The 25,223-nt window shown below is 40.9% G+C and overlaps 1 protein-coding gene and 1 pseudogene across 2 annotated transcripts in view; both read right to left on the bottom strand.

The window, feature by feature from the left end:
• Positions 1-25,223, bottom strand: part of SLC1A3 (solute carrier family 1 member 3) — a 102,648-nt gene that overhangs the window by 43,149 nt on the left and 34,276 nt on the right. Inside the window, exons 1-2 of one of the 2 annotated variants that reach the window (XM_042453446.1) lie at positions 23,708-23,941; positions 21,035-21,333 (exon numbers count right to left, since the gene is read on the bottom strand). In XM_042453446.1, the coding sequence (XP_042309380.1) occupies positions 21,035-21,215 (181 nt within the window). In that variant the 5' untranslated portion in view covers positions 21,216-21,333; positions 23,708-23,941. Of the gene's footprint in view, positions 1-21,034; positions 21,334-23,707; positions 23,942-25,223 lie in introns of those variants that run through there. The other variant, XM_042453447.1, reaches the window with a different exon arrangement.
• Positions 23,151-23,250, bottom strand: LOC121924542 (annotated as a pseudogene).

Here is a 25,223-nt window from a genome sequence, read left to right on the forward strand (position 1 = left end):
CCTCTGGAATCAAACTCACAACCTTGTGGCTGCTGTACCGGCATTTAACCACTGTACCACCTAGGCTCCTTAATTAATGTTTTTTTAAAATTAAAATTTATGAATACATTCCAAAACAAAACATGACAACAAATAGTACACCAAAGCAACAATAAATAAAGACAATAACCCAGATAAGGCCCTGAAAATTATAGATAAAAGGTGTATTCAGGGATCCTGAAAGAGATCTTTCCATAAAAATTTAGCTAAAATTGGGGGATGTCTAGAGACTAAATCTTTCTGGATGTATTCAATAAATGGGTGCCAAATGTCAATCCAGAGTGTAAGCCTCTCACTCTGTTGTTATTATCTGCCATTTTTTCCATTAACCACAAGTCCCAGAGTCTAGTCCACCATCCTGCAATATTCAACTTTCCAGTTTTCCAGTTCTTGGCTATCTCAAGCCTGGCAACAGCCAGAAGCAAATTAATAAGTGCTTTATGCTGCAGGGCTTTTATTTTCATTCATAAAAATAGAGAACAGGAGCAGGAGTGGTGATAATTGTATACTTTGTTTAGTGATCTTGGAGATCAGTTGTAAAATTTCTGTCCAGTACTCATACCCTAAGGGACATTCCAGCCACGTATGTACAAAGGTTCCCCTACCTTCACAACCCCTCCAGCATTTTGGATTAGCATTGGTAGACATACAAACCAATTTGACTGGGGTGAGGTACCATTGATGGACCAACTTGATAGTATTCTCTTTAATGGCAATGGACCTAGTTTTAAATGGTAAATGAGTCCATATATTTCCCCAGGTCTTACTATCAATTGAAAGGCAAAGTTCTGCTTCCCATTCTGCCTTATGAAGCATTGAGTTACCAAATGTTTCTTCTAGCAGACAATTATATATGCATGCTATTTGGCCTTTAGAATACATAGCTGGAGTGACGCACATGTTTTAAAAAAAAGTAAGCAGGCGAGGATATTCCTGTATCTGAAGCTGTTTCTTTAAGAATAATTGTATCTGTATTATTTGATACCAGTTATGATGACCAGGGCCCAGAGCATAGATTAGTTGCTCTGTTGTGATAGTTGTCCCATTGTGGAAAAGGTCCCTAACTGTATAAAGGCCATAAACCTCCCAACCTCGAAACTGTGGTGTTTATCAGACGAGCTCTTAAAGAGGTACTATTCCAGTGTGACTCCTCTAGCTGCCTCCTGTTGCATGCTGGGATTGGCAGTTTTAAGGAGGGGTATTTAGAATTCTCAGGCAGAGAAGTTCAGCTCCTTAAAACTGCCAATCCCAGCATGCAACAGGAGGCTGCTAGAGGAGTCACACTGGAATAGTACCTCTTTAAGAGCATAGTGTGATAAACATCTGTGTGTATTTTTCTGGGCTCTGGAAAAGAGGGTGGGTAAGAAAAGGCCGTAAAGGGGAAAGGTAGGGAGCCAAGAGATGCCTCCATTTCTTCCACAAAACCAAGGCAGTGAGCCAAAAAGGGTTATTACAAATTTTCGTGAATTTATATATAGAGTCTGAAAAAAACTGATCAAATGTAGCAGGGGATGCAGTGTTAACTTCAGTGTCTACCCAATTGGTCAGACTCCTTAATTAATGTTCAAACATTAATATTTTAATGAAAACAATGTAATCCATCTTATTATATTAATACTGTGAAACATTATTTTATGTATTATTATTATTATTAACCTTTATTTATGAAGCGCTGTAAATTTACACAGCGCTGTACATACAATCTTTTAGTTAGACGATTCCCTGCCCTCGGGCTTACAATCTAAAAAGACAAGACACAGAAGGAGAAGGGGGTGTTGGAGGGAAAGGGTAAGAGGTCCAGCAGTTCCTCTCTACCTCCAAGGCCTGGACCAAGGGAGATGGACTGGAGGGAGGGCGAGGCTTCATAATGGATGGTTAATCATTTTCCAGGGAAAATACATACTCTCAAGTAGGATAATGCATATACAGTACATAGCAATACAGGAAATGGTTCAATAAACAGGCACCACAAGAACATCAAATAGTAAGCGACAATTATGCAATGCCTGGGAAGGCTTCTCTGAACAGGATGGTTTTCAACTCCGTTTTGAAGCTGGTTAAAGAAGTGATGGCTCTTGCTCGTGGGGGAAGAAGGTTCCAGGAGTGAGGGACAGCGAGTGAAAAGGGGCGAATCCGGGAAGGGGCAGAGGAAATCCTGGGCTGAGACAGCAGACCTTGACTACCAGAACGGAGGGCCCAAGTGGAAAGGTGAGGAGAAAGAAGGTCTGATAAGTAGGGAGGGGCCAGTCCATGGAGGGCTTTAAACGTCGACAGCAGGAGCTTGTACTGAATACGGAAAGGGAGGGGAAGCAAGTGAAAAGAGGCGAATTCGGGATGGGGCAGAGGAAATCCTGGGCTGAGACAGGAGCCCTTGACTACCAGAACGGAGGGCCCTGGTGGGAAGATGAGGAGAAAGAAGGTCTGATAAGTAAGGAGGGGCCAGTCCATGGAGGGCTTTAAATGTTGACAGCAGGAGCTTATACTGAATGTGGAAAGGGAGGGGGAGCCAGTGAAGGGATGCCAACACAGGAGAGATGTGGTCAGAGCGGTGGGTGGAAGTGATAATGCGTGCAGCTGAATGCTGAAGAGAGATTAAAGGACGGAGGTGAGAAAGAGGAAGCCCAGCCAGGAGGACATTACAGTAATCAAGTCGTGAGACCACTAGGGCATGGACCAGGATCTTGGCAGTAGAGGCGGAGAGATATGGTCGGATTTTGGCAATATTGTACAAAAAGAGTCTGCAAGCCTTGGCTGTGGTCTGGATCTGAGGGATACACGACAGAGAAGAGTCAAAGATAAAACCAAGACTGCGGGCTTGCTGGACTGGTTGAATAGAAATGTTGTCCACAGAGACAGAAAAGGAGTCTTGAAGGGTGGGCTTAGGAGGAAAGACAAGAAGCTCCGTCTTGGACATGTTGAGCTTCAAACGCCGATGGCACATCCACTGCGAGACAGCTGTGAGGCAGGACGAAACTTGCTGTTCAAGCCTTGGAGAAAGGTCAGGGGCGGAAAGATACAGCTGGGTGTCATCGGCATACAGATGGTAGGAAAATCCAAAAGAGCTGATGAGTTTTCCTAAGGACAGTGTGTAGAGAGAAAACAGAAGGGGACCCAGAACAGAACCCTGGGGAACTCCAACAGATAAGGGAACAGGAGAAGAAGTCAGACCCCCTGTAACTACTACAAAAGATCTGCCAGACAAGTAAGATCTAAACCAGTCAAGAACAGAGTCTGAGAACCCAAGGTCAGAGAGTATGTCAATTAGGAGACAGTGATCAACAGTGTCAAAGGCAGCAGACAAATCGAGAAGGATGAGAACAGAGTAAAGGCCATTAGCCTTGGCCTGTAAAAAGTCATTCAAGATCTTAGTGAAAGCTGTCTCTGTAGAATGCCTTGGGCAGAAACCAGACTGAAAGGGATCGAGGTTGGAGTTGGCTTCAAGAAACTCAAGACAGCGCGAATAAACAACCCATTCGAAAACCTTAGATAGAAAGGGAAGAAGAGAAATCGGATGATAGCTAGACAAAGAGGAAGGGTCAAGAGAAGGTTTTTTCAGAATTGGGGAAATGAGAGCATGTTTGAAGTCCGACAGGAAGGAGCCTGTAGAGAGAGAGAGATTGAAGATATGGAGAAGTGAGGGCAGAAAGGAGGGAGCTATAGAGATTAGAAGACGAGTAGGAATTGGATCAAGAGAGCAAGTTGCAGGTTTGGAAGAGTTCAGAAGTGTAGAGAGTTCATCCAAAGAGGCAGGAGGAAACACAGAAAATTTGTCAGGCGAGGGTGAAAGCTTGCTCAGCCATACAAGGGTACCCCGGGTTACGAAATTAATTCGTTCCGCCGCCGCTTTCGTAACCCGAAAATCTTCGTAAGGCGAAAAAGCCATAGGCGCTAATGGGGAAAAGCCGCGATTTCGTGCAAAATAGCGCCGAAAAGCACCAAAAATTTTTTCGTAACCCGAAATAACCTTCGTAACCCGGAACAGTTTTTTTAAATGGATTTTTTTCGTAACCCGGAAATTTCGTAAGGCGGCGCATTCGTATCCCGGGGTACCACTGTATTTTAATATATATTTTAATATTTTCTAACATTAACAAAGTTATGTTTTGTATAATGTATAAAGTCCACGTTCTGTATAAATACATTTGGTCTTGACGGACAGTACCACCATTTCGATTTTTCCTAATATTAAAACTTGCATGTCTGCTCAGAAGTAAGACCCTCAAAATTCAGGGTTGCACTTTTTTCATCAACTAATTAATGTGACTAAAGTTCATAGTCCTACATATTACCAAATTATTATTTCATAGAATCATAGAGTTGGAAGAGGCCACAAGGGCCATGCAGTCCAGCTCCCTGCCATGTAGGAAAATGCAACCAAAAGCACTCCTGACAGATGACCATCCAGCCTTTGTTTAAAAATCTCCATGGAAGAAGACTGCACCACATTCTGAGCAGCATATTTTCAGCTGAAGAGCTCTTACTGTCAGGAAGTTATTCCTAATGCTTAGGTGGAAAGTCTTTTCCTGTAGTTTGAATCCATTACTCTGTGTCATGGGGCTGTACAGACAAGCCCCTTTTCGCACTGGATTTGGGCCAGGGCAGCCTCACCAGCAGCCCTGCTGCCCCAATCCGGTGTTTTTCCAGGCCATGGAGAAACAGTAAAATTCCGCTTCTCCATGGCCTGGAAAAGAGATGTGCTTGGAGCTTCATGCCCCCGGACACCCCGGCCCCACAGAGGAGAAGAGCAGAGGAAAGGGGCAAACCCTTTCTCCTCTGCATCGTTGGCATGGCTGTGCGGTTGCCGCACCAATGATGTGTGCACCAAAAAGGAGATCTGAAATGGAGCTGCTTTCTGCACTGCTGGTAAGGCACCATAAGCGACCTCCAACAGTGCAGTGACATAGTGACGCGTCACACAGGACCTGTCATGGATATCTGCCCTGTGTGGGTGGGGCCACATAATCATGGCGGCGCCCACATGTAGTAGTGTTAGGGAGCGTGCGGTTGCTGTGCGCTCCCTAATCCCTAGTATTGGCCCCATGATGGCGCTTCCTGGCCATCTGTCTTGGGCCCTAGTCTCTGGGACAAGCTTGCTTCCCTTTCAATATGACATCTCTTAAAATATTTAAACATGGATAACTTCCTCTTTCCCAGATTAAACACATCCAGTTCCCTACACTGCACCTCATACAGCTTGGTTTCGAGGCCTTTTACCATTTTGGTCACCCTCTTGTGGGCATGTTCCAGCTTGTCAACATCTTACATGAACAGTGCTTTTCAACATTTTGTCAGTCACTTGGATGATGGAATAGAGGGCATTCTTATCAAATTTGCAAATGACACCAAATTAGGAGGGTAGTTAACACCCCAGAAAAAAGGATCAGAATTCAAATGATCCCCTGTCTTCTGAGGTATTAGCTGGTGTCATCTACAAATCAAATAAAAATGCCCTCTATTTCATAATCCACAATCCCAGTGATGAATAAAATGTAGAAAAGCACTGAGCTCAAGGCAGAACCCTCTGGCACCGCAATAGTCACTTCTCTCCAGGATGAAGAGAGGCTATTGGTGAGTAACCTTTGGGTTTAAGTGGTCAACAAATTACTAATCCACCTAACAGTAGCATTGTCTAGTCCACATCTTAGTAGTTCGTTTGCAAGAATATCATGGGGGACCTTGTCAAAGGTCTTACTGAAATCAAGATACACTACGTCCATACTACCAAGCTTGTAACTCTATCAAGAATGAGGTAGGATTAGCCTGGCATGATTTATTTTTGAGAAACCATGTTGACTTTAAGTGAACACAACATTCCTTTCTAAATGCTTGCAGATTGTTTGTTTCATGATCTGCTCTAGTATCTTTCCTGGTATTGATGTTTGGTTCCTTCTCACCTTTTTTTTGAAGGTTGCAAAAATATTTGCCCTTATGTCTGCTGGGATTTCTCCTGTTTTCTGGAATTCTCAAAAATTATTGATAGTGATTCTGATATTATTTCTGTGAGTTCTTTTATTACCCTTGGATGAAGTTTATCTGGCCCCGGAGACTCAAATTCTGTAGCCAGGTATTCCTATACTACCTCTTTATTTATTCTGTGCTGCATATCCCCATCTGCACCATCTGCTCCATTTCCCACAGGTTGAGCACTGTTCTCCTTTTCAGAGAAGACTGAGGAAAAAATGTGCAGAGTATTTCTGTCTTTTCTCTATCCTCTGTTAGCTTTTTGCTATCTTCTCCATGCAATGACCCTAACATTTCCTTGTTTTTCTTTTGCTATGGACATAACCAAAAAAAGCCCTTTTAAATGTTTTTAACCTCTCTTGCAAGCTGGAGCCCACTCTACACTTTTGGAACTTTCTCCCTGTGTTTGCTGGCTATTTGTTTGAATTTCCCATTGGTGATTTACCCCTGTTTCCATTTCTTGTACATATCACTATTAAATTTTAGCTCAGAGGAATGTTCTTTGGACAGCCATCCTGGTTTCTTTGGACACATCCCATTTCCCCGCCTCATTGTAACTGTTTGAAATTGTGCTGTCAATATCTTCCTTTTTGGAAACTCCAATCCACCACAAACTACCCTCTCTATTAATATTCCTGAACATGGATTCAGTATTTCCCTAAATTCACTGAAATATGGTTTCTTAAAGTCTAGAATGCATGCCTGACTATACAACTTCCCCTTTCCACTGTATAACAAACTCCAGAAAAACATGGTCACTTCCACCACTACTTCTACCCCATTAACCAGGTCATCACTATTAGTTAGGATCAGATTTAAAATAGTCGACACCCCATTAACCAGGTCATCACTGTTGGTTAGGATCAGATTTAAAATAGCTGATACCCTTGCTGCCTCTTCCACCTTCTGGACAATGAAATTCTCTGCAAGGCAAATGAGGAACATGTTGGGCGTTACATTCTTGGCAACAAATATCAGGGTAGTTTAAATCTTCCATTACTTCTACATCTCTCATTTTGGAATGTTCCAGGAGGGCATAACCCAAGTCCGCAATCCTACAGCATGGGAGTCTGTAGTAGACCCCCACAATAACACCACTTTCCCCCTTCATTTTTATCCAGATGCTCACAACCGAGCTCCTAGGATTTAAGTCATGGATCTCTCCACAGGTGTAAATATGTTTGATATTTAATACTACTACTACTGATTTGTCTTTTTCTCTGAAATAGGTTATACCCCTCTATTACTTCATTCCAATCATAAGACTCATTCTACCAGCTTTCAGGGATGCCTGCTGTATCATACTTGCTTTGCTGTAAGAGTTCAAGCTCATCTTGTTTATTTCCCAAGATTTCTGAGACTATTATCTCCAGCACTTGATGAACTCCTGCCTTCAAAAATACTGTCAACCCCCCCCCCCCCCGATAACTCAGATTAAAGCCATCCTCATCAGATTTTTCAGACTCTTGGCAAAAACATTGCTGTGAGGTGCAACCCATCCCTTGTCAGAAGTCCATTTTCCTGAAATTGCATCATGGTTCAAGAAGGCAATTGTTTCTTGGTAGCACCATTTGCAGAGCCAGTTGTTCACTATTCCACTATTCTTCTCTTTCTTATTGGGCTGTACCCTTCAACTGGGAGGAGAAATAAAATGCCAACTTGCGCATCAAGGTCCGTTAGCTTCCTATCCAGAGCCTTGTAATCCCTTGTGATACCCTGAAGGCTATGCCTTAAAGTGTCATTGGTTTCAACATGGAGCAAAAGGAAGGGGTAACAGTCAGTGGGCTTCATGTGTCTTGTTAGCCTCTCTGTTACATCACAGGTTTTTGCCTCGGGGAGACAGCAGACTTCACATCTTGTCAGACCCACCAACCACTGCTTCTGTTCCCCTAAGCAGAGAATCCCCTACCACCACCACATATCTCCTCTGAGGATTAGCTGGGGCCATTCCATGTGCTGATCTTCCAAGACCACCTGCATGTTCTCTGAGACGGTTGCTCTTGTTGCTGTTCCTCATTGTGCCCGATAAGAGATAGTGCTTTGATGTCTATCTCCTGTGCTTGGGAACTGACCTCCTCCTCCTCCTCAGAGACATCCCCTGTGTGTTCCTCATTCAGGACAATCTGCTCCATGCTGTTAAAGAAAACTTCATGTTCCCTAATACAGCGATGTAGCTAGGATTTTAGGAAGGGGGGGTCCAGACTAAGTGCCACCATTATAATGGGGCTTGGGTGCGGTGGCGCAGCAGCACACACCATTCATTTTTCTAATGGGGGGGGGGGTCCGGACCCCAAGGACCTCCCCTTGGCTACGTCCCTGCCTAATATGCTGAAGAGTAGATACATTGGCTTCAAGGACAACCAACTTCAGCTTGCAAGTACAGTATAGCTAACCACATCCTCCAGCAAGAACACAAACATACCACATCTGTTGCAATTGACTGCAGAAGCTCCCTCACATTCCATACTAGTATTAAATAGGCACTGAAACAGAACTCTGGGCCTCCCCTTCAAAATGTCCCCACAGAACACCTATATAAAATATCTATTGGTTTTGCCTGTTAGCAGAGGTCCTGTTCAACTCTTACTGATGATGATGATGATGATGATGATGATGATGGTAATAATAATAATAATAATAATAATAATTTTTATTTTTATCCTGCCTCACCAATAACAATAATAAAAACAATAATAAAATACATACATACAACATAAACATTATAAAATCATATTAAAATCACTAAAACATCTTAATTTGCTTGAGACATCTTGGAGTAGTCAGGGTAATCCATATCAGTGGCAGTAAGATGATCAGTCAGGGAAGGCCTGTAGGAAAAGATCCATCTTGATGGCTTTTTTAGAGCCATCAAGATTGGTGATATATCGGATCTCTTCCAACAGGCCAGTCCATAATTTAGGAACAGACAACAAAAAGGCCCTCTGGGTAACTGCAGCCTGGTTTTTATTGGCTGCAGTATTTTTTTTCCCAGAGGACCTGAATGTGCGGGGTGAATTGTATGGAAGGAAGTGTTCCAGCAAGTAGGCTTGTGAGAACTGCGCCTGACACAAGGTGCACACCGCCGCACCTCAATAACTGAGCTTGAAAGAATGTGGCAGCTACTGGCTGTTAGCTTCACCCCCAAGCAGATCAGTAACTCAGTAGAAGCCCTGGTCCTTAGATCTGTGATCAGGGAGAACACATGGCCAAAAACAAACAACACCCCATAACTCTAAAAAAAAACCCTGTCAAAGTCAAGAATGAACTCTCAAACACAGCTCATCTTTTGCTCTCTCCTCAGAAGCCGACTGTTCATTGTACAGTAAAATATAATTAGCTGCAATTCTATTCTGTTTTAGACCATCTAACCTCTCTGAACTTTCCTAAGATCCAGAGGATGCAGCCAGAATACACGTAGGAGACAGCAACAAAAAGAGCTCAAGAGAGAATGGCGTTGAGAGAGCAACGCAGACTGAAGACAAGAATTCATTTTTGTACAGCTTCCAAACTGATGTCCTCTTTAGGCAGGGAAGTGTGTCAGCAATGTGTTGTCCTAAGCTGAAATAATGGTGCTTTCCATCCAAAACAAACTGGGCCAGAGAAACATGGATTATAGACTATTCAGGGAGCATGGTTTTATGACCTGTGGTGGATAATGTTAGCGGTCTAGAGAAGGAAGTATAAAGTTGCTACAGAATAAAATAGCTCAAGTCCTCATGCCACACCCATCTCTATCTATCTATCTATCTATCTATCTATCTATCTATCTATCTATCTATTGCATGTAAATCTTTGGAGAAGCTACTTTTTGGACTAGAACACCCTTCAACTTCTACAATCTCCCAGTCATCTTGGAGATCCTGAGTGCTGCTGGGTTTTTTTTTAATACACCACTTTTCTAAGCTCTGAGCCTGCTTAACCCTCAATAAATGAATCCTAGGACCTTATCACACACAGTTTGCCCCCGATCTGGGCATGAACAGGGGACGTGCATGGCTGAGGGATAACGCATTTTATCGCATGCCGCACTGTCCTCAAGGTGGCCCCATGCCATTGCCAAGTGCTAAGCTGTCCCCGATCAGGGCTCAGTGGCGTGATTTTGCTCCACCGGAAAGCTTCCGCCTTTCAAAATTCATGCACCTGAGCCCGGATTGGGGACAGCTTAGTACCAGGCAATGTCATGGGCCCTCCTTGAGGACAGTTCAGCATGCGACAAAATGTGTTTTCACTTGGCCACGTACGTCCCCTGCCCATGCGCAGATCAGGGGCAAAAGTGTGTGCGATAAGTTCCATAGAATTTGAAGAGACCTCAAGGGCTACTCAGTCCAACCCCATTCTGCTATGCAGGAATACAGAATCAAAGCACCCCTGAAAGATGACCATCAAGCCTCAGTTTGAAACCTCCAAAGAAGGAGCCTCCACCACACTCCAAGACTCTTAAGGGCTGTGTAGACTGGCCATTAAAGTCAGCCTGGGGCGGTGTTGGGGCATAGCATCCACATGATGCACTCCCTGACTCTGCCTCCCAGGCAGTGTGATGCCACATGCCACTCCACATGATCTGGTGAAGAGGGAGGCAGCTGCAGGCTGCCCCTTAGACAGGAGACTGCTAGGAGCCCAAATAACAGTGGAACAGAAATATAAGAAACATATTAAAAGCCCATATTTTGCTCAGTTTAGACATCATGGCAAGGTTTAGTTATAACAAATCAGAGAGAGAGGGATGAAAGGAACCAGAGCGTGCAAACCCAAGGCATAGGCCTGATGGACCACCCATGGTTTGGTTGTGACATTCTGATTCAGGACACATTTCATCATCTATTGCATTTTGCTTACAAGGCCATTATGAAAAATAGTTGAGAACCATACAAATAAGCATGAAATGCTGCTAAGAAAACCACCTCCTAATTAAGGTAATTCAAGAATTTCACATGGCTCAATGGCCAGGAAGCTAAGAATATAAGATCAGAAGAATCATTTCCTAACAGTGCCAAAAGATTGCCTCATCTAGCAGCGAGGAAAATGTGTTTGGACAGTTAACAAGCAGAGAAAGACCATTATTGTCCTTTATGTTTTGTTTCTGCATCAGTTACCCAGGGGTACATTATCACTGAACAAAAGCAGTAGTATCTCTCTATCCTCTAGAAGTTGGAAATTTTCTTAACACTCATAGGTACTGTAACTGAAAACTGATGCCCTTTCAAATGACACGGTTATAGCCCTATGATTACACTTTTAACTGCTATGGCTACATTTTGTGGAAGCCTGGGAACTGCTGTTTAGGGAAGGATACTTCAGAATCTCAGCTAGAGAGCTCTAGCGCTTCACCAAATTACAAACCTCAGGATTCCACAGAATGACGGTTTAAGTGGAATCGTAGTGTTATAACTGTATACTATGAAAGAGCACCTGTTTTCTGGCATTTTGCCCAATTTGTTATTGAACAACAGATTCTGCTGAGAATCACAATAGCCTCTTGGAATTAACACTAACTGAAATTAAATTTTCTGGAATCTCCTGCTGCAATACCCAGAGTGGATATTTCCAGAGCTTTCACCCATGGCTGTGTCCACAAGTGATAATCCAAACACTGAGTGCAGGAGGGGCCTCAATCACAAATGATAGGACAAGTACCCATCCCGCTTGGACCATGGGCTTCTGGTGGTATCTATCCCTCCCAGCAAACCAAATAAATAAATAAATAAATAAATAAATATTCACCTTGTTTAATAAGCCAGGGTATGAATGAGTGATGTGACCCTAAATGTAGCCTTTTCCATTACTTTCTACCACACAAGCAGTTAAACAAGCTGAAATTTGGATCCTATGCATAGACTTCCATATCTTGCAAACTCATACCTACAACAAAGTGCTTGCAAATAAGCCATGATGAGGAACTGGCTTTAAAGTTGGTTTGTCTATCTTGGCTTATTTGTAAGCACTTAATCTTTATTCTGGGCTAGCGTGCTGCATATATCTTAGCTCGCATATTCTATCCTGTACTTGAAGGGATTGGCGAAGCTGGGTACACACTGCCACTTCACACCCTGGCTTATTAATTTGTAATTTTTGCTTAGTATAATGAGTGAACCAGGTATACACCATCAAAATATATTTCCCATGGCTAAATAAATCGATTTACCTCTATCACCAGAGTATTTAAGCTTAATTGGCAGCAATCCTGATGTTATCAGAAGGCTCTTTTCAGATCTGGAGTTTTCTGGCTTAAAAAATGGTTGCCAGAGTGCTCCTGGAAGGAATGGACCCGGGCGTTAATTTTGGGGCGCAAATTCGGCAGCAAAAACCTTCTGATAACATCAGGATGCTGCCCGAAAAAAACCCTTGGCTCAGTACTCCAGTGTGGTAGACATACTGGGCTATCTCAAGCACTAGTATCATATAATTAACAGCTCTCTAGAATAAAGTTTTATAATAATAATAATAATAATAATATAACTACAATCAACAATAACATGTACTTAGTCCACACAACACAATGAAATTATGTGGACAAATATCCATGCCATTTTGGATCCCATCTTGGGAGAAAGCTGAGGTATAAAATGAATAAATAAATAAATAATAAGGCATGTAAATAGCTTTCTCTCATTTTATTTATGTAAAAATATTAAATATCAACATAATGGTTTCCAATACAGAGTGAATAGTAAAACATCACACATTTTAAAATGCAGCTGTTACAAATCTCAAGGCTCAAATGACCTAGGTGGGTTAACAGACAGCCCATTTGGGGCGGGCTGTACCCGCCCTTTCCCTGGTGTATCAGGGCCTCAGCGCCAGAACGGCAGCCGCGGAGGCCCCATCCGCCGCTTTTCAGGCTGCAAAACGCCGCTTCCCCGAGCCTGAAAGGGTGTCCTTGGGGCTTCAAGCACCAAGGACACACCGCGGCGGCGGGGAGGAGGAGAAGGGCCGCTTGGCCCCTTTCTCCCTTGCTTTACTGGGCACAGCACCATCTGAAGGCTGCGACGATGACGCAAAGCAGTGCCGCAAACAGGAAGGGGCTCCGAAACGGAGCTCTTCCTGGTCCCGCGGAAAGGGCGCACTAAGCACTGGCGCGGACCAACGACTGCACGGCGCACCGCCCGTATAGAGGTGGCGCTGTTGTGACGTCATCATCATGGCGGCCCCCATGTGGAAGGGGAGCCGCCATTTTGTACGGACTCATGTCCGTACTAGGGTTAGGGGGGTGCGGAAGCACCGCACCTTCCTAACCTAATACGGACTGACTCCGTACTTTCATGGCGGTGTGTAACCCACCCAAGTTTTAAAAGTAATTAACTAATGACTGGGGAAAAGGTGAAAATGATTAAATAAATATTGAAAGCATACCATCACCAGTTACTGACTATTTAAGGTCTAGCTTTTTTTTAAAAAAATTCTTAATTTATTTATAACTACTTTCTTTAAGATGGTCAAAGAATCTGGAGCTCTTTTTGTACATATGATAATCTGTATTAAGTAAATTATTGGATCTAGATCCTAATGATAAGGAAAGTAATTAAAATAATTAGTCTTTTCAAGGGTTTATGGATGGAAATAAATAACAGGGTATGTGGACCTCTAAATATAATAATTTGTTGGCTTAGTTAATATAAAAACAGTCTTCAAGCATTAGTGGTCCTTGAAAGTTTACATTGTAGAGACAAGTAAAGGGCGGGTACAGAGACGCCGCCAGTAGGTCCGCAGGGGAGCCGGAGCCTTCACAACGGCCCGACTCCGCGCGACCGAAAAAGAGCTCCAAAAGGGAGCTCTTTTTCGTCGCGTTGCGACGTAGCGAGGCGCCAGCGGCGCTCGCTACGTCACAAGCGGCGCGTACGGTGGACGCTCAGCGTCCGATACGCCAAAGATGGCGCGGTGCCATGTAGAAGGGCGGCGGCCATCTGAACGGACGGAGTCCGTACTAGGCCCAGGGGCGGCTATAGAGACGCCCCTTTTTTAAAATGGGACGTCCAGAGGACGTCCCAAATGGCGGTGCAGAAAGCACCTTAGAAAGATTTCTCTGGCCTGTTACAGACAGCCAAAATAAAGCTGCTTCAAGTCACAGTGGAGGTATGGTGTTTCAATGATGCATGCATCCTAAGTGTTCAGAAGTCGCACCAAAGCCACGCTCCAGCCCTAAGGACTGGAGTGCAGCTTTGGTGTGGCTTCTGGACTCTTAGGACGCATGCATCATTCAAACACCATACCTCCACTGTGACTCGAAGCAGCTTTATTTTGGCTGTCTGTAACAGGCCTCAGTTTAAGAAAGCACTAATGCTATATATGTTCTTCCCACTAAACTTGATTTCAGTTTTTGTCACTTCTCTCTCATAATTAATACAATGTTCTAAGTTTCAGTGTGATTCCATTGTGCTCCGCAGACTAGATGATAAGCACCAACTCTGTGTAAACACTGAACTTCTTTAGAAAAGACAATATAGCAAAGTTTTGGATACTGAATTTGACAAAGGATGGGATAAATGAATCTCAGAAGTAGATTTATCACATTTTGGTTCAGTCAGTTGAGGTTAGTTTGTTATGAACCTGATTCAAATAAGAATTTAGACATCTTCATTTATGGCATTCAGATTTTTAAAAATTACTATCCTTAAGAGCAATACCAAATCCAAATAAAGAATGTATTTCTGAGAGTTTTTCTAGCTATCAAACCATGTCCCTTAATGTCACAAGGCACCCATGTTGTCGATTTCTTGTTTAGTCAATACCCAAAATGGAAGCTACTCTGTTCTTGGAGGTTGTGCAGTTTAACGCTTAGAAGCAGAACTTGAAGGCTCCATGCCACATCATGGCAATGCAACAAAGATAAAGTATAATGATGCAGCAGGATACAGAGAACTAGGAATTGCGATCTCCACCTTAGCAAATAAAACCCATTATTTGATGGCGTAAATTCCGATTATAGGATTACCGTGGCAAAATACTTAAACATGTTATACTGTATTTTACTAATGTATGTGCATTCTAACATTAGCTTGTTTTACCTTCAGTTCTGATACATAAAGTGTGGGGGATTTTACACTTCTGAATCTAATTTGGTCTTCCTAGAGTCCTAGTCCAGCACCCTGAGACAGCCAAACTTACTTTAATACGACACTACTCTTTGGTGGTTTCTCAGCTTTTGCATATGTTGCCCCCATTTTAGACAGCTAAGATATACTATTCATAAGGTTTCATTACTACCAGTGGCAGTAAGTGCATTAAAGTAATATATGCTTGCATTTTTTTTAATTTTTTTAATTTTTTTATTTTTGCTGCCATCCTTATGCCTTTGGCTCTACCTACCAGTAGAATGTGGCCCCAAGATGTTTTCTGAAATTGAGATTGACCTTTATAGTAAAAGTATCTTCCTCTGTCCTTGGGCTAGAGGAAAGATAGCTGTAAATACTGACTGACTGATTGATTGATTGTGATCATGTAAAGGTGGTAGAGACTCATGGTGAAATAGTCATCACTAAAAACAGAGATATATATTCCAGTCTTATGGAAACAAAATGTGTAGGATGGAATTGTGGAATTATTAGAATATAACCAGTTCTAGTACTGGACTAGAACTCTGGGAGATCAGGGTTCAAAACCTTGCTCAGCCATGGTAACTCAATAGGTGACTAACAGGGTAAGTCACACTCTCTCAGGCTCAGAGAAATCCAATAGCATATCTTCTCTAAACAAATCTTCTTAAGAACACCCCATGGCATGTTTGCCTTAGGCTCACCACAAGTTGGAATCGCCTTGAAGGTAAGCAGCAGCAACAACAACAACTGTTAAAGAAAAATCTTTATTGTAGCCACTAGGCAATACCATATTTTATTAGAAAGCACTGAGTTCTTAGTCTTTAATTTCAGAGGATTGTCACTATATCCCCTGTATATTCCCAGTTTTTTTACAATTCCAAAGCAGTTCCAAAGTACTTTAGTTTTGATGACAGCACGAATATTGTAATCATATCTGTACTAAATCAAATATTAGAATCAAATATTAGAATACTCTCTAACTCATGTGCTGACCCATTGCTGTTCAGGGCTAGTTCAAGAAGGTGAGCAGGCTCAGCACAGGTGGCAGGGTCTTCAACCCACTCCCCAGAGTTATGCTCTGCTGTAGAATTCATACAGAACTGGATCTACATGGCGGGCATTTTACAAGATTGTCAACTGGAGAATTATACAGTTGGCCCTCCTTATACACAGATTTGTTATACACGGATTCAAGCACATTCAAAAAAAGTATAAATTTCAAGTATCAAACCTTGATTTTTCCATTTTATATAAGGGACACCATTTTGCTATGCCATTGTATTTAATGGGACTTGAGCATACACGGATTTTGTTATTCACAGGGGTTCCTGGAACCAAATCCCAGCGGATAACAAGGGTCCACCGTAAATAGCATCTCCAAAATTTAGCTAATTTTAATGTACAGCTTTTTCTTATAGGCACATCTCCACTCACCTCCCCCCTTCCCCCCAGCATCCAGGACAAAATCAGTCTCAATGATTCTATTGCTTTTTGCCACTTTCAACCATGTGGTTACATTTTTGTCTCAACCAATCTAATTTATTGAGGGGGGGAAATTCCCTGGTCATTTCTCAGTGGACCATGATTCCATGATGCTCAGAAGATGACATGACATAGTCTGGTTTGCAGAATGGCCCCATGGATGTCAGAGAGGGTAGGGATTCCCATTGGTTCAGAAATACAAGACATAAACCCCCAACTGTTCTGTAACCCTAACCCTAGCCCTAACTCTAACTCTCAACATTTCCATGAAGTTGGAAAACACCCCAGAATTCACTCAGCACCCACATTTATTTATTATTTGAAATCCACCTGGATTAGGATTAAAATCTGCAGTAGGAAGTATATTTTATTTGAAATGCATCTGGTTCTATGCTACCATTCAGAGCTGGTCAAAGACATTTTGTTACACCTAGAAGCAGTAGCAAATAGTGTACTCATTTCATTCAAGCCAAGATGCATAATATCAAAAGAGACCTAATTTATTTTAACACATGAGACATAAAATCCCATAAACTCTTCTCCACATCTTTGACAATCAAACATCAGATGAAATAACTTACTTTGGTGCCCTTTTATGATAAATCAAAATAGACTGCTGAAAGCTAATGTTATCAATTATTGGACAGTCTGGGACCTAGAAATGGCCTTACAACAAGATAACAACACTATGTAAATCTTATAAGCAAGAATTACTCAGTTTTGCATGATACAGCAATTATATCAATTCAGTAATAGAGTCCTTCTCACTGGTTCCCTTTAATATCCATTTCAAAACGTATCCTTTGAATGCAAAATCATAGACTCAGAATGTCATAAGGAGAGCTTAGAAAAGTTACCATGTTGGAACACTCTTTTGGACTACAACTCCTAGTGGTCAAAAAAGGTAAATTTTAAAAGCTCTCGTTTTAACATTAATGCCTTACCAACCCTAAAACCTTTCAAATGGTAGCTCTCAAGAGAGTAATCCACACAATTCAGCATGTGCTGTCCTACCATCAAAGACTGTCAGTGAAATGCACCATAGTTCCAATGAGAATAGTCTTATCAATTTTTGGACTTTTAAGTATATTCACATTCAGAGTTTCTGTATTACTTTCCAAAACCAAGCATGTCTCGAGACACTTTTCCTTACCTCACCACCACCACGAAACTACCCTGATAAATGCCAATTCTTTATACAACAGGTAAATCTAAAAATACTTTTTGTGAGATCTTAATGCAGGAATTGGATTATTAGATGATGGTTCTGTGCTGTGTACATTACTTATTGTAGACTCTGCATCACTGAAATAATTGAGATTTGCTTCTGAATAAATATGCCCATGATTGTGCCATATAGCAATAGGTACTGTCACTGAATAATCGTAGATGCCAAAGAATTAAAAGGTGCTTTAAAAACAGTACTACTTGCTGCTAGGGTTTTAATTTTATCACTGTTGTTTTGGCATCATGTTAGCTGTTTGCTGATCCTCCTAGTCAATACTGACTCCCTGGGAACAGGTACCATATTACTGAACATCTGATTTTCAAGCTACTGGCACACATGATTCAGAATGCTTATTTAAAACAAAGAGTGGGTGCATTTGAATATCACAATAAACATGAAAAAGAGAATTCTGAATTATCATGAAGAAGGCAATGTTGATTGCTTCCATTGCAAGCAGATTTTTATCATGTCCAAATGCAGCACTCTGGCTTGGCTCTCCCACAGCAAGATACAACAGCAAAAAAATCCATACAGCAGTAGTGTCTAATAATATCTTCGTCACAATCAACTGGTGAGCTAGATATGAGATTTCACAGAAATGTTCCTCAGACCTCATGTTAAATCACAAAAGTGAAGAACAGAAAAAGACACTATTGGTACATGGTATGGTAGATTATCTTGGGCGAAATGTGACAGGTTTAAGAAAGTGATTCAGGAAGTCCTCTGCAGACATATAGTGCAAATGATTTCATATTACAAGAGGATTTTCTCCCAAGTGGACCAGCACACTGAGAGTAATATGTGAACAACGAATGCAAGCAAAATTGCTCCTTCCCTTGACTAACAGCAACATCTCCATTTATGATTTTTCCCCAAGTTCATATAAAAGGTTGGTGGATTGAGTGCTGGAACAGGTCTCAGGAAGGCCAGAGTTCAAATCCCCCCTTGGGCATGGAAACCCACTGGATAACCCTGGGCAAGTCACAGTCTCTCAGCCTCAGAAAAGGACAACGACAAGCCATCTCTGAACAAATTTTGCAAGAAAACATTTTTCACCACAAGCCAAAAGGACACTGTACACCTTAGGGTCACCATAAGTTGGAAATGAGTTGAAGGCACAGAACAACAACAAATAAGAGGAACCACAAATTCATCCAAATATTATGCAATTGGGACAGCCAATGGGACACATGGATGTGGGGAGTATTTACTGCCATCCAATAAATCTACCCATTTATTTGGTTTCTTTTATTAAACAGCAGTTAAGTTAGTGAGTGTCTCCACTGAAAATATATCCCATCACTTTTAACGCCATGCCAATACTTGAAGATACATATTTTGAATGCCTAACAGAGACAACTTTTGTGATCACCTGAATTAATCCTCTGAACACTTTTTCAAAGTAAATCAATAAAATGATCTATGGAGTAACATCATTAATGACATTCAGAGAACAGTTTGTGGACACACAACACATCATCTTAAAATGCATCTTTTTAAACTCAATTGCTAATCCAACCAAAAGCAGACCTATTAAATCAATAGGAAGCTGGTAAATCAACATTTAAGTTAATTTTCACTGATTTGATGGGTCTACTCTCATTTAGACTAGCAATTCAGAGTTTATAAAATACTTGGATGAGAAATTTCCTGAAACACATGAAAGTCCCACTTGCTTCTAAAGGAAGTAGGATCCTTAAAATCACACACCCATGTTTTAACACAGGTTATATCTATCAGTATAAAGAATGAAAATTTTGGTGTTTATATTTCTACTATCTAAACATGTCCTACACTTGTCTAATTATGTATACTGAGAAGCTCCATTGACTTCAGTGAAACCTACTCCCAGGGGCAGCATTGTGTATTGTGTCCAAGAGAGAAGCTTCCTCTTGGGAGTCAAATCTTTTTCCTAAGATGAGTAAGTGTACAATTTAATTTGAATGTCCTTTTTCACAAGATGTTTCTGTGGCATTCCTATTCATTCCAGTGGGGCTTGCGCAAAATGGGTTCACACAAGATTGTGCCACAATAATGATGGTAGGGTGGCAGGCTTTGGACAGAAGGTACATTTGAGGCAAGAGTTTGGAAAAGATTTTTAAAATCTGAACATCTCTCTGAAATAAACACCCACATTGCCATACCTGTAAAAATTCTGCAGGAAAATAACTTTGAAGTGTGATTCCTGGAGAAGGATATGAAGTCAAGCCAGTTCCTTTGACTGCAATAAGCAAACTTTCTTTCTTGTTTTTTTAAAATAATATCTTAATCCTTGATACTCTCCAAGGTAAAGAAAATGACTATTCAGAATAGAATGGAGTTTTTTGTTTGTTCATAGACAATAGAACTTCAGCATCAAATATTTTTTCACCTATTTCCATATCTTTTGAGGATGGTCAAAAAGATATTTGCCATCAGGTAAGGTGGAACAAGCTGTACAGTTCTTGAAATCCAGATCACAATAAATTTTTATCGTGCGTGCGTGCGTGCGCGTGTGTGTGTGCGTGCGTGCGTGCGTGTATATATATATATATATATATATATATATATATATATAAATACAGTAAAGGCCATTCCCAAACCAACTGTTTCTTCTGACTAGAGATATTTAAGCTATAAAAGCTTTGAAGCATTGCTCTAATCAGCTTCTGCAAACACTACCTAATGAAATTGCCTTAGGTTACCTTTACACAGGTAGATCTTCCATTGGCTACTGAATTACACAAATAACACAAGAAACAAAGCACCTGACCTTGGGCATCTGATTGCAAATTCTTCCATGGAGAGGAGAAAATAGCTAAACATTTAAGCTGCGCACTCTCATTTCTATGGAATATCTCTATTCAGACATTGGGGCCTTTGGTTCTTTGATCATTTTTTGGTTATGCCAGAGTTGAATTGAGGTTTTAGCTGATTTTCTTTATTATTAAGTCTCAGGGACCAGGAAAAATATGGAAGAGTGGTTTCTAAATAACACATATTCTTTAAAGAAAAATTAAAGGAAATCAGCAGACTAACTCAACAGATTTCCTTTCAAATTTGAATGGTACAGTCTGGTTTAAACTGATGGGATGTATAACAGCAGCTAGCATTGCAGGTCTGACAAATACGGCCTTCTGGCTAAGATCAAGTGTAGTGAGAAAAACTTTCTCCAGTTCCCCAACAACATGAAGTGATTAGATAGAAAAACCTTTGAAGCCAAAGAGTTCTTCTCAATGGGTTAGAAAGCGAACAGCAGCATCTCTGTCCAACTGATGTTTTTCAGGATTGTTTTGTTGATCAAATTACTTACCGACAATGACTGCAATGATGGTGAACAGCACAAAAAAATTCCTCAGTAAGTAACTTTTCACATCATCCTTTGTGATACTCTGCACCTTCTTTTTCGCCATGAGGGTACGTTTCCGGACTCCTTGTTGGAAGCGCTCCATCCTATTGCTGGATCTTGTGTCTTCTTCGTTACTTTTACTCATCTATGTCTCAAGGGAAAAGATCTTCTTTATAGTATGCTAGTGTTAAAATCTTCTCAGGGAAAAAAAGAAAAAAGAAAGGGAATTCTTTCTTCTTGGTCAGAACCTAGAAAGAGAGCAACTGAAAGAGAAAGAAAGAAATCTGAGTTTCATTTGTTGGCTACAAAATTCCACAGTGTGCTTTCTTACAGATAAAAGCGAAAACGTTTTAATGACTGCAAAGTTTAGAAAAACAGACTTCAAACTGTGGCAAGAAATGATAACAATTTAGAAATCATTGCAATGCTGAGATGTTTTGTATTTTTTTGGCAACCCAAGTTTTCAAGATAGATGTAGATGATACAGATTTTGTTTAGATTAGAGTTTTTCAACCTGAATTTCCTGTAGTCCAAGGGGTTCCATGGGAAATTGCTACGGGTTCCGCTAAAGATTGTGACTGAAAAAATAACAAACTTTTTTTGAGTTGTAGATATAGCAACTTGTATACAGTACAAGGATTCCCTGAAACCTGAAATTTTTTTCAAGAGTTCCTCCAGTGCAAAAAAAGTTGATAAAGGCTGGTTTAGATGGTTCAAAATGACACAACTAGTCTCTTAGTTATGTCAACTCAATTATGATTTTTAAAAGCCATTCTAGGAAATGTTGCCTATGTGAAATAATTTTACACCACAAAACAGGAGAAAAGAGTAATTTGTAAGCAGAGAAAAGAGACATGAGCAAAATCCTGCCATAGTGGAACAGTTCTCAATGCAACTTTTAAGAGTTTTTTTTATTTTAAAGAGTGTTTTTAAAATGGGAGGAAGGGGATAGTGGGATTCATGTATGAGTTTTATTGTTGTTGTAAGCCGCCTCGATCTTATTGGAGAGGCGGGATAGAAATAACATTTTATTTGAATTGGTTTTTATTTGTTAACCATCCCAGGTATCCTTGTGGGATGGAAAGCAATACAGAAAAACTTTTAATTAATTAATTAAATGTTGACTGACTATTCCTACAGCCCTCAATGGAGTTTACTCACAGGTAGGTGTATGCAGGCTTGCATTCTTAAAGTCTCGTTGATTTCAGTAGGTAATATTTAAGCACATGATTTACATCACCACTGACCTGACTTCAGCTGTGTTAGGCCCCCATTATTTAGATTGGTTATAAAACATTTGATTCAAATTATATATTTTATAAAGACCAGATCAGGCATTGCATTCTACATTCCAGGCAAAGCCAAAAATAAAGGTATACTGCGGTTTACATATATATGATCTCTATGCATTATTTTGTGCAAGTCACATGACTCAAAACAAGAGCATCTGATACCTCCTGCTGCTTCTGAAGGATTCTCTGATATACCCATCCTCTCCAGGAATGCTAGCATGATATGACCAATTCAAATGGGGGCAAAATTAGACTATTAGGTACACTCATATCCACAGATGTATGAACTCAACTGGACATATTTCCAAGTTGGCACCCAAGCGATTCTGTAGCTGACCCCCCTGCAGACTACCACTGCTTACTTATTATGTACACACACCTTGCTCGGAATGTGTGTGTGGCGAATAATTTCCTCCACCATCAGCCATCCCATTCTAGTGATGCTTTATTGACGAAGTCTAGATTTAGATCAGTTTCACCTTGCAATGAAGTGTTTGATTATATTATTTAATGCAGCTGTCCACACTCTCACGGAATGAACCTTCCGGTAAACTCACAAAAGTCAGATAAGAGTTGAGTTAAATCTGGTTCACATTTACAAATTACAATCAATGTTTCACATCTCTTCTCTGTGATCCTACTACAGCCAATATCAGAAGTTTCATGGGGTTCTTCACAAAACTTTATTGACTCTGTCATTTTTGCTTCTCCTATGTTACCATACATTCCTTTTTACATCCTTTTGAACACTGTCAAAAATTCCCATATTTATAGAAAGATGCAATTTTAAAGTAAAGGTGGGGTTCAAAACTATTTGAATGTCTGGGAGCCATGCTGATCTTCTCTGTATCGTTCCAATTTTAGTATACATGCTGCCAAGGTGAGCAGAAATGTGAAGTTATAATGTAAAGGATGAAAAGAGAGAATAAAAACGAAAGCCAGCATATGTTAGTTAGCACCAATTTTCTGAAGGAAGGAAATTCTTACTGGAAAGCAATGATTCACTGATGAACTACACACACACACACACACACACACACACACACACACACCATGTAAATTTGAGATATGGAATTATTAAAAATAATTATAAAACAAAACAAAAAACTGTTGAATGCATCTGCCTTAAACCTCAGAGACACATAAATATTTTCCCTTCAATCCAAATCAGGTGTATCCCAGTGCCAACTTCTCCTCCCCAAATTTTCCCGTATCAATCTCTGCTTAAAATCAAAGGGAAGGCAATGAAGTGACTGTCAAACTAGGATTGCCTGCCATAAGGTGGAAAATGCAGAGCAAAAAGAAAGAAAGAAGGAAAAGCAATTTAAGCCAACAATTCACTCACCTTTGCAAACAGAGGGAGCCTTCCAAGCCAACTGAACGAAGAGGAAGGTAAAAGATTCCCAAGAGATTAGGAAAAAAGAAAAAAGAAAAGAAAAAAAGGAGGGAGGGAGGGGAAAAAAGAGGGGGCCAGGCAAAGAAGAAGAGAAAAGTGAACGTTGGTTAAGAGTAGGTAGGACTCTGAGGATGACAATGTAGAAATCGGACCAACTTAAGAAAAGGAGGAGGTGCCTTTTCTAGAAAAAAAAAGTAAAAATTCAAGAGGGGAAAAAGTGTGTGTGTGTGTGTGTGTTGGAGGAGTGTTGAAAGCTGAGCTCCAAGAATATTGATGAGCCTTGGCACACGGGAAAAGTTGCTGTCTTTTGTTTTCCCCCTTTTAGACCACTTTCACGCTTTGTCAGTTCAGCTTCATTAGAAATGCAAAATCTGGATGGAGAAAGAATTGCACACTCACTCACTCACACACACACACACACACACACACGGAACACGGCACACACCAGCTCTCTTCTTCCCAGCTCTGCTTTTGAGCCATCTTTGCAAAGAAGAGCTGTGTGCAGATTGTACCACTTTCTCTTCTTCCAATTGCACCACTTTCTCTTCTTCCTTTAGGGAATGTCAAGCAGAATTTGGGATGATCCCTTTCCCATTTAAAACTTGCACTGAGTGGCTTTTTGCCCCTCATTCTGTCAACCCTCCATCAACATTTGACAATTTCAAATTCTTCCATTTCTGGGACTGAGCAGGAAAGTTAGTAGAAACAGAGCAAACCTGACCTTCTTCCTCTTCTTTAGAAGCACCTTCTTCCTTTTTGCCTTCTCTTCCTCCCTATGGAACTATGCTACCCACAAGACAAACCTTGTTTTGTGGTTTTTCTTTTCACCGTTCTTCAGAAGTAAATTCAATTTCAGAAGAAACTTTCCACAATAGAAGTCTAGAAAGATCAAGATGACGATGGACCATAATGTCTCTATTCCTGTCTTGGTTTTAATTTCATACATGGTCTTCTCCACTGTACATGGCTCCAGATTAAAAGTTCTGGATAGTTCAAGTTGGAGAGAAACGTCCATCACGCTTCCATAAATGTTGTTCAGGTTCACTCTGATGACTATGAATAAAATTGGTGATATCAAAGTGTTTGCTAAAAGTAAACTCATTATTGGAGTGGCAATTCTTAATGGTGCCAAAACAAACCACCCCTATATGAAAGGCGGCATTATCCCCATAAGTACAGTTCTGTGGATTTCTGAAAACTACAGTACACACTTGCTACAAAAATCTGGGCTGCATCCACAGTGCAGAAATAAACCACCACTTTAACTGCCATGGCTCAGTACTATGCAATTCTGTGCAGTGTAGTTTGTTGGGGCGCCAGAGCAGAATACCAAAGCATTTGAGCCATGGCATTTCAAGTGGTGTCAAACTGGGTTATTTCTGCAGTGTGGATATAGCTATAGGGAGGTATTCCCGTGAGCATTTAAAGTTCCCTGTGGCCCCTGAACACTGACTAAGAAGGGGAG

This window comes from Sceloporus undulatus, chromosome 2 (genome assembly GCF_019175285.1).
Source record: "Sceloporus undulatus isolate JIND9_A2432 ecotype Alabama chromosome 2, SceUnd_v1.1, whole genome shotgun sequence".
Taxonomy (NCBI): domain Eukaryota; kingdom Metazoa; phylum Chordata; class Lepidosauria; order Squamata; family Phrynosomatidae; genus Sceloporus; species Sceloporus undulatus.